Below are 13402 nucleotides of genomic sequence, written 5' to 3' on the forward strand. Positions count from 1 at the left end.
CTGCTGATTGGCAACCTGGTAACTTCCTCCATAGTAATGGCGAAATGTTAAACCCAATCAAATAATCAAGGGCCCTTCGTGCAAGGTAAGCATGAACCAAATTTACATCAATCTCTCGTGGTGCTTGCAAAGCAGTTTTTATAGATTTTTCAGTTATTTCATGAAAGACAACTCTAGCCAGAAAAATATTATCGTGCAGAGCTCCCTGTTGTTGTAACATCTCAATTATGTGCCAAGCGATAGCCTCTCCCTCACGATCAGGATCTGATGCAAGAATAAGATTTTCTGCTCTGTGAAACAACATAAAATTAATTAAGCAGGAGACAGGTTGTCATCCACTTGTGCATAAAAGCACAGAAGTGAAACAATCCATTGCAAGTAAATGTGATTATTCTGCTTTAGTATAATAAAATAAAAAATAAAAATCCATTGGAAAACTAGAGTAAGTGGATGAGAGAACGTACCCGCTCAGCGCAGCATTGATGTTCTTCAAGTGAGACCAAGCAGAGGATGGAACTTCCCACACCATACTAAAATCATCGTCGGGTCGCACAGATCCAGATCTCGCAGCCAAGTCTCTTACATGACCATAGCTTGGCAAGACTTCATACATATCACCAAGGTATCCCTGAATAACCTTTGCCTTTGTAACAGACTCCACAACCACCACAGATTTTCCTGAGGGAGGATACAGTGGTTTTCCTGAAAACTTCCCTAGCGGTTTCTCCAGATCAACCTGACTAGAGTTTACATCCTTCTTCTTTGATCTTGTAGAAGCAGAATCATCTTGTATTTCTTCTGAAGTGCTGATGGACGAACTCTCCTGAACAAACCCATGTTGGCATCAATGTTTAAAACAGCAACAAGCGCTACTAGCAGTGTTTAAAATTGTGAGTCACTCTGGCCGCAATACTAAGGCTATGTTTGGATTAACGAATGAGAATCGAATGAAATGGAATCACCAAAAGGTTCCCTTATTTGGATGGTTTAAATGGGATATAACGCAATATGATGGAACAAACCCCATCCCATTCCATCCAATACCTCTTTTTTTTTTTCTCCCCCTATAAAATCGAACCGTTTTTTTAACAGAAAAAATAAAATTGTACTTCAACATATGTTTTTCTCCATTCAATCATCAACCACTGTTGTCAACGGAGGATTGCAAAAAATAGTGATTTGTTCAAATTTTGTTACGCTATAGTGTTATATAGCAAAGTTATATCCGCTAGTTGACAACATTTTGTCCTAAATAGCGCATTGCATAACAATAGCAACTTTTTCAAATTCTGCTACTCTGTAGCCCGTTATATGTGAAACACCAGTCATTAAAATATCCAAACAATAAAAATATAAATTTATTCAATGACTTCCCACTCCACTCTACTCTCTCTTACACGTCCAAACAAACTAAAAAATTTACAAAACTAGTAATAATCACGACAACAGCATTGGGGAAAACAAAAAAAATCCAGTTTCAGTGATAGTATAATAACTACAATCACTACTCAACCACAATTTAAATCCTTATACTGATAACACGCATCATTTTCTTGTCGAAAATCATCAATAAATTACTAACCTTTAAATTAGTCTTCTTTTCCTTCTTCACTTTGGAAGAGGGTTTTATAGAAACTTCTTCACCAACGACTTCCGACGAATCGGTCGCAGCAGTCTTAACATCTTTCTTCTTACCAGGCGACGGTTTTTTCTTCTTTTTAGCAGTATTAACTTTAGATTCTTGTTTATCACTCTTAGACTCTTCACTCAAACCAGTTTTCCCAAAATCCACATTATTAACAGTAGAACTCACATCCTTATCATCCTTACCGGGAACCGCAACAGCTTTTACCGTTTTCTTCCGTTTACTCTTCTCCGTTCCAGACGAAAACGGCAAGCACCTACCAACGCCATTCGCCGAAAACGGATAACCGAAACCGTTAACGGACGTAACGGATTTCAAAGTAGTGAATTCATGGTTGATAACAGCGAAAGAACGGAAGGGAAAACGGCTACGGCGGTTGACGGTGTTTTTTGTTAAATTCACGTACGGCGGTGAAATTAACGGATTGTGAAACGACCTGAGTTGCAACTGCGAGAGAAGTTAACACGAAATTATGTTAATGACGCAATTAAAATCAAATTAAATTAAATTAAATTAGAAATAATGTACATAGATTAACCATGAGGTGGCGAAGTGAGGGAGTGGTGGTGGTTGTGGAGAAGACGCTCCGTTGAAGTTGAATCATTGTCGTGAGAGTGAGAGACTCATTCGAATTCCAATTTCATGGTTTAAGGGTTTATGGTGAGAAAGAGGGTTTAAGCTTATGAAGAGGGATAACGGCAAAGGCGCTGCGTGTAAATATGCCAGCGATGAGTTAATGTCACTGCAAAGCATATATATACATCGGTTCGGATAGGGGTTTATTTGTGTTTGAAAATTTTAACAAGTCTCCCCAAATTATCCTTGTATCCTCGTAAATTAAAGAAAAAGAGATAGATGTTCTCTTCATAAATTAAAGAAAAAGAGATAAATGTCTCGGTATAAATATTAAAAAAAATTAATTTTCACCATTTTATCATTTAATTCGCCTGTATATAAATGATTTAAAAGATTTTTGTTTTTTAATTTTCTTTTAAAAAATTTCTGGCACACAATTTACATTATAAAAAACTTAAAAAAAGTTTTTCAATAAGACCATTTCTGAATATTTTTTTTGAAGTTTTCTGTAATACTCGAAAAACTTATTTCAACATTTTCGAAATATATATAATACCAAAAAAAAAATTATATTTTTAGAAGTTACGGAGAAACTTCAACACACAAGCTTTCTCCGGAAGTTCTTTTTAATTTTTTTTTTATTTTAATTTTTTCTTACTTTGTTATTTATTTAATTTGTGTTTTTAACTCATTTTTTGTAAAAGATATGTACCAGAAAACCTTTTAACCTTTTATATCGGAAAACTTTTAAAAAAAATTCGATAAACACTTTTTTAACCTTCTAAAAACTTTAAAAAATATTTCGGGTGTACACATTTTAACCTTCTGTAGCGAAAATCTTATAAAAATATTTCTAGTAATTTCCGAAAAACTTGAATTATTTGGTAGTTGATAAAATAATAAATAAAAAAATCAAAGATATATTTAACATTTTTTAAACTTTGTGGGGATATAAGTACAAATGTGGGGTATAGAGTAAAAATTTCTTGCTTTTTTGTTTAATTGAAATTCAAACAACAATGAAAGGCAAGTGGGTTGGGCTACTTTATTGAAAGTAAGTACTTTTCGCACCACCATTTTTACTAGTTTTTTTTGCTTCTAATTTTAACATTCTGCTTAATGTTGCATCCTAATGTAAGTTGTAGGATGCCTCAATTGATATAGAGTTGCAATATTTCATAAGTATTAAAGTTATAATCAATAGTATAATTTATTTAACGTTGGTTTTTTTAAATTGGAGATGAGTTAACTGAAATACTATTATAGTTATATCCCACACTGGATAATCTCTTATAATGTGTTTATGATATTTTGTATGTTATCAATCATAAATATGTACGATTAGATAATGATTTATTATGGTAGTTGCAATAGATAACTAAGTGAGACGTATGTGCTCAAAAGATATCGTTTCGCTTAAAGTTTTTTGGCGAGGACTATCCGATGAAGAAACAACTTAGGAAATTAAACAACTTATTTGTGCAAAGCACCCGCGTTTATTTGAAACTCACTGTTAGTAGTAGTTAAGATCAAATAAAACTGAGAACGGATTCTCTTAAAGAGGATAATGAAACACACTATTTGGTTTAAAATAAATAAATAAGACAACAAATACTCACAACTTAAACCCACGAGACCCACATCTACTAACGTTTCTCTTGCCTATCATTCAATCTTTCTTTTTATTCTCTCGTTTCATATATTTCTCTCAGGTACATTTTCATTTTTGCTTATTCTACACACTTTAAGTCACAATTTAACAATGATGAATCATTACTCGTGAGAAAAGTGATATATTGCTAAGTAAAGTTTATAATTCTACTACAAGTGCTTTTGGATTGAATATTGGAGATTATGGTTTGTTCTAGAAGGAAAAAGAAGAGTAACCATTTCTTGACAATTATTTTGATATTGGTTTAAATGTAAGGTTAAAGAATTTAATTACAAGATGCATCATTGATTGGCACAACCTCTGAAGTTTGGTGGAATTTCTTTTGATTTGTTGGTGTGATCTTGCGAAACCCCAAATTATAGTGATAGAGGTGTTCTCTTTGTATGTTAAGTATTCTACTCTTAACATGTTTTGTAGTCGGGACAGTAAACTATCTCAATAAATATATATCATTTTGTTTTATTGGAAAAAAATAAAATAAATGAGATACAATATAAAATTATTTTATACCGACTAACTAATAATAATTCGTTGCTATAATAAATAATTAAATAAATATATTTAATTTAAAAACTCTACAATATAATGTGACAAATTAAATTAATACTTAAACGAAAGTGTAAAATTATTGATAAAATGTCAATATGTTTTCATCTTTAAACTATTTTTGAAATTTTGTGGTAAACGATAACTCTTCTTTATATTAAAACCTAAATAAAAAAATAAAAAATAGACTATACATCATAAATATAAATTAATTTTACCAATCAATTAAAATAATGTTTATAATCGTTGAAAATAATAATAGAATAAAATAGTTTTGTATAATCTTAAAAAAAATTTACCTCAATTAATTTTTTTTTGTCTTAATCTAAAAAAGCTAAATAAAAAAAATTACAAACAGGGCATTATTATTTTTGACTATTAAAAACTTATTAATAAGACACGGATATGTTACCACCAAATTTGATAAAGAAATTATTACCGGTAAATAAAATAATTTTGCCCATGATAACACAAATTTGATTTGCGATTGAAAAGACGAAAATGGACAAAGTGAAAGACAATGAGTCATAGGTTTTGGTGAAGTGAGATGAGAAGTGGGCTTTATAAAGCTCAACACTATCCCACAGCATTAAAATCATTCATTGTGTTGTTCTCTAACCCAAACAGGCCGCTAGGGTTTTTCAAAGGTTCAGATCTATCTTCTTCTTCTACCTTCTAACATTTAACATATTTCACCTTCCGTTTTGTTTTCATCGTTCAACTTTTTTCGTATAACCTCTAAAACTTTCACCGATCTTCTATTTCATTATTATTTTTTACGCAAATTCAATCTCTCTCTTTCTCTCTCTCTCTTTTAGTTTAAATTAATTTAACTTTTCCGTTTATTTGTGATTTGCAGGTTTATTGTCAAAAGAACGAAACGATGTCTCGTGTGTATGTGGGTAACCTGGATTCGAGAGTCACGGAGAGAGACCTAGAAGATGAATTCCGTGTTTTCGGTGTTATTCGAAGGTAGTTGAAAAAGTTTTATTTTATTTTACATATTTGCAAAAGGATTTTTTTAAATTAAAGAAACTTTTTTATTTTTAAATTTTGAACTGAGGAAATAATTAAAGTGAAAGATGACCACTGCATTTTTTTGTTGTTATTTGTAGAAGTAAGGAATTTTTTATCTTAAGAAAAATAGATGAAAATTAGGATATAGTTTTTTGATGGAGGGGAAGTTTTTGTCATGTTAATTTTTCGAATTAAATTGTTGCAAATCAAGTATTATTAATTACTTTAGTTATTAAGGGGGTTAGTGGGATATTGAGAGGAACTGTGTTTTTTTGTGTGTGTGTTGGTCACAGACTCACATGTCTTTGATTTTAACTTTAATTAACTATGATTAGCCTTGTTATGGACTCTTTAATTTCATAGTTTGCTCAGAATGTGTATTGTTGCTGTTGAAGATTATTTTAGAGAATGATTTTTTTAATCTTTTTCATGGATGTTGTGCTTGCAGTGTTTGGGTTGCTCGGAGACCACCTGGTTATGCCTTTATTGACTTTGATGACCGCAGAGATGCACAGGACGCTATTCGTGAATTAGATGGTATGTGTAGAAGAATTATTGAAAGTGTAACAAAATGCCATATATATTGATTACAACATTATTCTAAGCTGCTAATGTATTATTGTTTTTCACCCCTTTTCCGGTCAATATTTTGAAGGGTTTTCCTCAACTCTACGTATTTAAGTCTTCTTTTTCGTTTGAGGCCTCTATGGGCAAGCAGATGCTCTCTTTCTTCTACTTCTGCATTGTTAATCTCTTATGCAAGCAGCCCGCCCTGCAATAGTGGTTTTTTCGTTAATCTTCTTCGGAGTCCGCCGATTTGTACACTTTCACTTCATGTAAAGAGAATTAAGAATGTGAACCAAGGATTTGCACTGCTTCAGAGTGTTATCTCGCAAGCTACACACTTCTGTTGCATAATGGATTTGTTTTATGAGATGTGTGCTACTACAATTAACCTGTGGCCCATGTGAGTGCTGCCTGTGTTCTGAATATATGCCCCCTTTGAGCAATTTGTGCTCCAATTAAGTTGTTGTCGACAAAGGGTTAAATAACTTCTGAAAAGATTATGGTAACATGATATTGTCTTTACTAAATGAAAAACTTGTTCCTAGTTATGCCTATATGATGCCACTGTGTTCTCATAAATCATTCTGCTGTTCAATTTTTTCTGAAATTTGGAAATTTTGGTCCTTGATGTAGCCTACGGAAGTTGTTTGGTCCTTGTAGCAAACTGTTATTGAAATATGGTCTGGATTTTGTGTTTACTATAGTATGTTTTGCACTTGTTTTTAAGTGAATATTATATATTATATGTATTTACATAAACAATTAATAATTGTTGCACTTGTCGTGATAAAGAAATCCAAGCTTTTCTGCTACCTGTTTAATGCTACTGGTCTTTCTTTTTATTGAGAAGATCTAAAAGACCAATATGTTTGCAGGGTTATGGTTACGTGCACAACCTATATAATTGAACACCTATCTGTGTTAAAGCGAACATCAATATGATATCTTTTTGCTAGATGTTCCTCTTTCAAGGTTTAAACGTAAAAGTACCCTTGTCAAATTAAAAATAAAACACCTCAGAACCAGACATGGTTTCTGTTTTTATTCTCTCATAAATCTTGTTGCATGGATCACTGTTTTTTTTCTTATTACTTTATGTTTATTGGGCGTTTTCATTTGTTTCGTGTGGAACAGGCAAGAATGGTTGGAGGGTAGAGCTTTCTCACAATTCTAGAAGTGGCGGCGGCGGCGGTGGAGGTGGTGGGGGTCGTGGTCGCGGCGGCGGTGGCGGTGGTGGTTCTGATTTGAAGTGTTATGAGTGTGGTGAACCTGGCCATTTTGCTCGTGAATGTCGCAATCGTGGTGGTTCAGGAAGACGCCGTAGCCGTAGTCCACCTCGATTTCGCCGGAGTCCAAGTTATGGGCGAAGGTGGGACTGCTTCCTATGTTTTATTTTGAATCTGTGTACATTTGATTTGGCACTAATTTTTTATTGAAGACCATACTTTATATCAGTATTTTTTGCTTCATATCCACTCATCTCCCTTTTCTTTTGTATGCACCAGGAGTTACAGTCCTCGTGGGCGGTCCCCCAGACGCCGCAGTGTTTCTCCTCGTGGACGCAGCTACAGCAGGTCACCAGCTCCTTACCGAGGACGTGAGGAGGTGCCATATGCCAATGGGTTAGTTATGCTCACCCTTAAATTTATCTTTCTAAGGCTAACTATTGTTGCCACTTTTTGAACAGGCCTGGTTTTCAAACAAACATTTTATTAAGATGCCATGTTTTTGCTTAATATGTTATTTAAAAAAAACATTGTTTTAATGGTAATTGTGGTAATTTTTTTCTTGAGTACTGACACATGATGCCTGAAAACAAAATATATGCAGAAATGGCATTAGGGAGCGACGCCGAAGCAGAAGTTGATTTTTAAGAATCGGTAACTGCAACTATTGAGAGAATAGAGAGATTTTGACAATTTGTTTATCAAGTGGTGCCTCAATTGCAGTATGAGTCTGTTTTGTTGGATTATGGCTCGAGTATCGACTATTGTATTGGATTAGTTATTTTATTGATGTCTCAGCTAGTGTTTTCTTTATGTTTACAGAGTACTTGTAGTTTCACTGCAGATAACCGTCTTTTTAAAGTTGTTGCTACTGTTTTTCCAGATCTATATAAAGTATATGCTTGTCTCCTGTGAAGAGGATTCTTTTTGTTCTGATTTGTTGGTGTTATTCTTCTGCATTCACTACATGCTTCTTTCTTGTTGATTCTCACCGCTTGTTATTCTCAAATTCTGTTTGACATTTTTTCCCTAGGTCTCAAATGGAAAAGTTTTATTTTAACCCTAAAAACTTGTGAAACAAGGGTATATGATTTATCTGTTAAATTCCAGTCTTGTTTGTCAAGCGTGTAGCTATAGCTAAGTATAAAAGCATAAATATTCTAGAAGTTCATACTTTTGTTATATAAAGCTTGATGTTCATGCCACCACACTGCTTAGGCTTAGTCATAGACGCCCTGTTTTTGATAGATTGAAAGTATCTTTATTGTTTGGATCCACCATTCAAGAGAGACCAATATTCTTCTGTGAGCCTAGACTTCTCACTCCAAGAAGTAAGACAAGCATGTTCATGATGAATATTATTATATTCTTGCTAAAAAATTAATGGATTGACACGCGGTTACAAGAGAATAATTTCTTTAATTTTTGTCACCTTAGAAAGTTGAGCATGCCAAAATAGAAAACTGTCGTGTAAATAAGATGTGAGAAATTAGTGGGACTCAAATTTCGATGCCGATAAGTTTTCTATGAGTTTCTGCAATCTAAGTAAGAGAGGATAAACCTTCAACACACAGAATATAAAGATACAGAAACTAGGCTTCATTGGTTCCTAACATAGTTAACATGGTTTGATTGGGCCAGCATCCACCAAGTTTGATTGGTTCAATAACCAACACACATGATCAGCCAACTAACTCATTGGGTATGAAATCGCATCTTGGCATAGAGGCAATGTCGACTAACTTGGCAAGATTGGTTCACCAACAAACAATTTTGCCAATACAAAAAATCCGACACCATCTTGAAGTTTACATTTATGTCTCATAAGCTTGTCCAACTTTTTTATTCTTTCCATTTTTCGTAGAATACATATCTATGTATACCTTTTTAGAATTTCAAAAATACTCGATAAAATATTTTTTAGAGAATAAAAAATATAGATGATTGGGTATTCGATGTGTCTCTCACGGAGACACTTCAATTTGAAGTTACTGGACCTCCTACTCGGAGATATACTGATTGATATCTATTTAAATAATTGACTTCTTCTAACATATGTTTTCTTCTTGTATACCGCTTAGGAATTTAACACTCAATCAAATGATTAAGAGATTCAAACATCTACCTTTGTGTCATACTATGTTTATAAAAAAGATTAAACTTATTTAAATTTGAAGAAAAGTGATTTTAAAGTATAATAAAAAAGAAACTTATATTTTTTAAAAAAGATTTTACATAAAAAAATTATTATTTATCCTTTTATCACTATTATAAAAATTATTTTTATGTTTTAAAAAAATTATAATTACGTAGTAAATTTGTTAAAACTATTGTAATAGTTTATCATATTTTTCAAAAGTGTGTTTTTTATTTATTATTTATTATTTTTTTAATTAAACCCACTCTTATAAGAACATAGAAGATGCAAATAAAACTTAAATTATGAAACTTCTACTATTCCTTTAAAAGAAAAGAAAATTATAAAATCATTTGAAAATATCAAGTGTGAGATATCCTATTTGTATCAAATGTTTCCTTTTGTCTACATAAACATATAGAGTTTCATCATGAATTTGTGAGGGTGAATAAAAATAGTTAAAATAAGAACACAATGCAAAAATGTTAGATAAATATTTTTTTATACCTCAAGTTTTGCTTGTTTAATTCCATCTCTCTTCAATCCTTTTAACTCTTTCTGTTGAACCAATAAACCATTACTATCTTAAAAAAATCATTTGTCATATTTATAACTTTTTTATATTTAATATTGTTCAATACAAACTATTCTGATGAAGACTTCGAAATGTGCATACTTTTTGTTTACTCATAATTTTCATGGTAAAGTAATATGTTCAAGACTAAAATGTTTTTATATTTTATATATTTATCATTTGTCCACCACTTTAATAAATAAGGATAACATTAGAAAAAAGTGATGTACTAGTATTATAAAATGTTATATAATAAATATTAAAAATGAGACAGAGGGAATATGACATAGATAAATAAGTTTTTTTTGGATAAATAAAGATAAATAAGTTGAAAATCAATAAAATATTTGAACCATAATAAACATTCTTAACCATTGGTCCTATATCATTTGCTAGAAGGTGGCTTTTTTGTAGGGCTATAAGTGTTCAATTCAATGAGAAACCTTTTGACTTAACAAAAAAATATTATTTGCAATGCATTCTAAAAACCTAAATTAAGGGTCATAATATAAGGATTAACATGTGAGACTAAATTAAGCTTTTAAAACTTTGTTCGGATCATAGTCCACGTTTGTAACTTATAGCCACTAGTAGAATTTTAGAGTCCTAGTTAATCTCTAACTAACATTACCAATTTCTCTCTTTTCTTTTCTCTTCAATTCACACTACTTGCTTCCATTATTCTACACCATCCCATGACCACACCACACAAATTTCATGTAATTAAGGTAAAACCATTACAATCATGATGAAAAGTGTTAATTCCTTTTTTCATTAATAAACTTATTTCATGATCTTGAATAGTATCATTATTCTCAAAGTATGATATGCATGTCCTAAGTAAGTTTCATGAATATAAGATTTTGTTAATTTTTTTTATTTAAAATTTCCAACACAATGATTGTGTCAACTTTCATCCTTCATCTCTTATTTGTTGAAAGATACTCTATAGTATTTTTTTTTTTACTAAACTAGTCGGATGATTTGGATTCAAGTGGTTAATAAGTTTTAATGAAGGGCGAATCGTATCGAGAATCCGAAGTTGAACCCAGGAAGAAAAATCTTTGTCAAACTTTACTTATATTCCAACCAAACTCCAAATTACTAGAACTCCTTGTTCGTAGGAACTAGATGGTTAAGACAATTTTATTTTTTTCAACTTATATCCAAGCGGTAGGAGAACACAACTTCAAATTCTAACAAAAATAATCATTGACCAAACTTTACTTACCTTATGGCCGAAGATCGGATTACTGATACCCCTTTCCTCTGAAAACCAGATGGTGAAGACAAAATTTTGTTTTTGCACCTTTTTGATATGTTGACATATTTTTTGAAGTTATGTTATTATTTTTCTTTTAATCATGTGACTAATATTTGATTCTTATGTTAAACAACAGAACATTGCAGATATAGAAAGTTAAAGACACAATAAGAAGAAAGATACAATCAAAAGCAAACATGTATGAACCAAAGAACATCCTCATAACAGGGGCTGCTGGATTCATAGCTTCACATGTCACAAAAAGATTAATCAACAAGTATCCAAGCTACAAAATTGTAGCTCTTGACAAGCTAGATTATTGCTCAACATTCAAGAATCTTGAACCATGCACATCATCACAAAAGTTCAAATTCATCAAAGGTGACATAGCTTCAGCTGATATAGTGAATCATCTATTGATAGAAGAAGAAATAGACACAATCATGCATTTTGCTGCTCAAACTCATGTTGACAATTCATTTGGAAACTCAATGGAATTCACATATAACAACATATACGGAACACATGTTCTTCTAGAAGCATGCAGGGCTACAAATTGTGTTAAAAGGTTCATTCATGTTAGTACTGATGAAGTTTATGGTGAAACTGATTTAGATACTGATATTGGTAACATTGAAACATCTCAACTTTTACCAACAAATCCTTATTCAGCTACAAAAGCAGGTGCTGAAATGTTGGTTATGGCTTATCATAGATCTTATGGTCTTCCAATAATAACATCTAGAGGAAATAATGTTTATGGTCCTAATCAATATCCTGAAAAACTTGTTCCTAAGTTTATTCTTCTAGCTATGAAAGGTGAGAAATTGCCTATTCATGGTGATGGATCAAATGTGAGAAGCTATCTTCATTGTGGTGATGTGGCAGAAGCATTTGATGTTATACTTCATAATGGTGTGATAGGTCAAGTTTATAATGTTGGAACTCAAAAAGAAAGGAGTGTGTCAGATGTAGCTGAAGATATTTGCAAACTATTTAAGTTGGATCCTAAACAAGTTATTGATTTTGTTCAAGATAGGCCTTTTAATGATAAAAGATATTTTTTGGATGATCAAAAGCTTAAGAAGTTAGGTTGGGAGGAGAGAATTAGTTGGGAGGAAGGACTTAAGATGACGATTGATTGGTACAAAAATAACCCTGATTGGTGGGGAGATGTATCGACTGCTTTGAATCCGCATCCGCGTTTCTCAGCGATCAATCTATCTGACGAAGCCCAATGGTCTTTTCAATATGGATACTCAAGGCTTTTGAGGTCGTTTACCGAAGTCGGCCGAAGGGATTCGGGGTTGAAGTTTTTGATATATGGTAAGACTGGTTGGATTGGAGGGTTGTTAGGGAAGATTTGTGATGAGGAGAGGATTTGTTGGGAGTATGGAAGGGGAAGATTACAAGATAGGAGATCAATTGTTGAAGATATTAAAAGGGTTATGCCAACACATGTGTTGAATGCAGCTGGTGTAACTGGAAGGCCTAATGTTGATTGGTGTGAATCACATAAAGTTGAAACAATAAGGACTAATGTTGTAGGGACATTAACTTTGGCTGATGTTTGCAAAGAAAGTGGATTGTATGTGATGAATTTTGCAACTGGTTGCATATTTGAGTATGATAAAGAGCATCCTTTAGGATCAGGCATTGGATTCAAGGAAGAGGACAAGCCAAATTTCATTGGTTCATATTATTCAAAGACCAAGGCCATGGTAATATCTCTGAAATTTTAAGTTAGATCTTATTTATAGTAGCATCAATGACTTCAATTTCTAAGCAAAATTGGCCTTGTTACCCTTAAAAGAAATTAGAGTGAATCACAAATTTAACTCGTAAAATTGTTAGTGCCAGACAATCTAGTTCTTAAAACTAATGATGTTTCAAAATGATCCATGATTACAAATCTTTAATCGTAATAAGTCTTTTTGGGTCGATAATTTATCCCTTGAAATTGTCCTGGAGAGACCAATACGATTAGAGTTTATCAATTTCAAATATCATTTTAGAATTTCATAGATCCATTGTCTCATCCCTACACTTTCATAAACTAAACTGGTTATTCACAAATCAAGTGGTTAATGAGTTTGAGTCAATGATAAATCTACTGATAGTATTCGAATTCAAACTCTAATTGAAACAATCATTGACCAAACTTTACTTATCTGAACT

General features: G+C 32.2%; 3 protein-coding genes across 3 annotated transcripts in view; 2 read left to right on the forward strand and 1 right to left on the reverse strand.

Moving 5' to 3' along the window:
- LOC101508136 (uncharacterized) overlaps positions 1 to 2393 on the reverse strand; it is a 24295-nt gene extending 21902 nt beyond the window's left edge. Inside the window, exons 1-4 of the mRNA XM_004498503.4 lie at positions 2184 to 2393; positions 1583 to 2092; positions 465 to 823; positions 1 to 290 (exon numbers count right to left, since the gene is read on the reverse strand). Of these exons, the coding sequence (XP_004498560.1) occupies positions 1 to 290; positions 465 to 823; positions 1583 to 2092; positions 2184 to 2249 (1225 nt within the window). The 5' untranslated portion in view covers positions 2250 to 2393. The remainder of the gene's footprint in view (positions 291 to 464; positions 824 to 1582; positions 2093 to 2183) is intronic.
- A 2539-nt stretch (positions 2394 to 4932) lies between these two features.
- On the forward strand, positions 4933 to 8185 carry LOC101508669 (serine/arginine-rich splicing factor RSZ22A). The gene is made up of 6 exons (XM_004498505.3): positions 4933 to 5086; positions 5299 to 5411; positions 5905 to 5993; positions 7158 to 7392; positions 7529 to 7645; positions 7854 to 8185. Exons 2-6 carry the CDS (start codon positions 5323 to 5325, stop codon positions 7888 to 7890), a joined length of 567 nt encoding a protein of 188 aa, XP_004498562.1. The 5' UTR covers positions 4933 to 5086; positions 5299 to 5322; the 3' UTR covers positions 7891 to 8185.
- Positions 8186 to 10326: 2141 nt separating this feature from the next.
- LOC101508988 (trifunctional UDP-glucose 4,6-dehydratase/UDP-4-keto-6-deoxy-D-glucose 3,5-epimerase/UDP-4-keto-L-rhamnose-reductase RHM1-like) overlaps positions 10327 to 13402 on the forward strand; it is a 4219-nt gene continuing 1143 nt past the window's right edge. The window contains exons 1-2 of the mRNA XM_004498506.4: positions 10327 to 10688; positions 11361 to 12945. Coding sequence (XP_004498563.1) covers positions 11422 to 12945 — 1524 coding nt within the window. The 5' untranslated portion in view covers positions 10327 to 10688; positions 11361 to 11421. The remainder of the gene's footprint in view (positions 10689 to 11360; positions 12946 to 13402) is intronic.

The sequence above is a fragment of the Cicer arietinum genome, chromosome 4, assembly GCF_000331145.2.
Source record: "Cicer arietinum cultivar CDC Frontier isolate Library 1 chromosome 4, Cicar.CDCFrontier_v2.0, whole genome shotgun sequence".
Lineage (NCBI taxonomy): Eukaryota > Viridiplantae > Streptophyta > Magnoliopsida > Fabales > Fabaceae > Cicer > Cicer arietinum.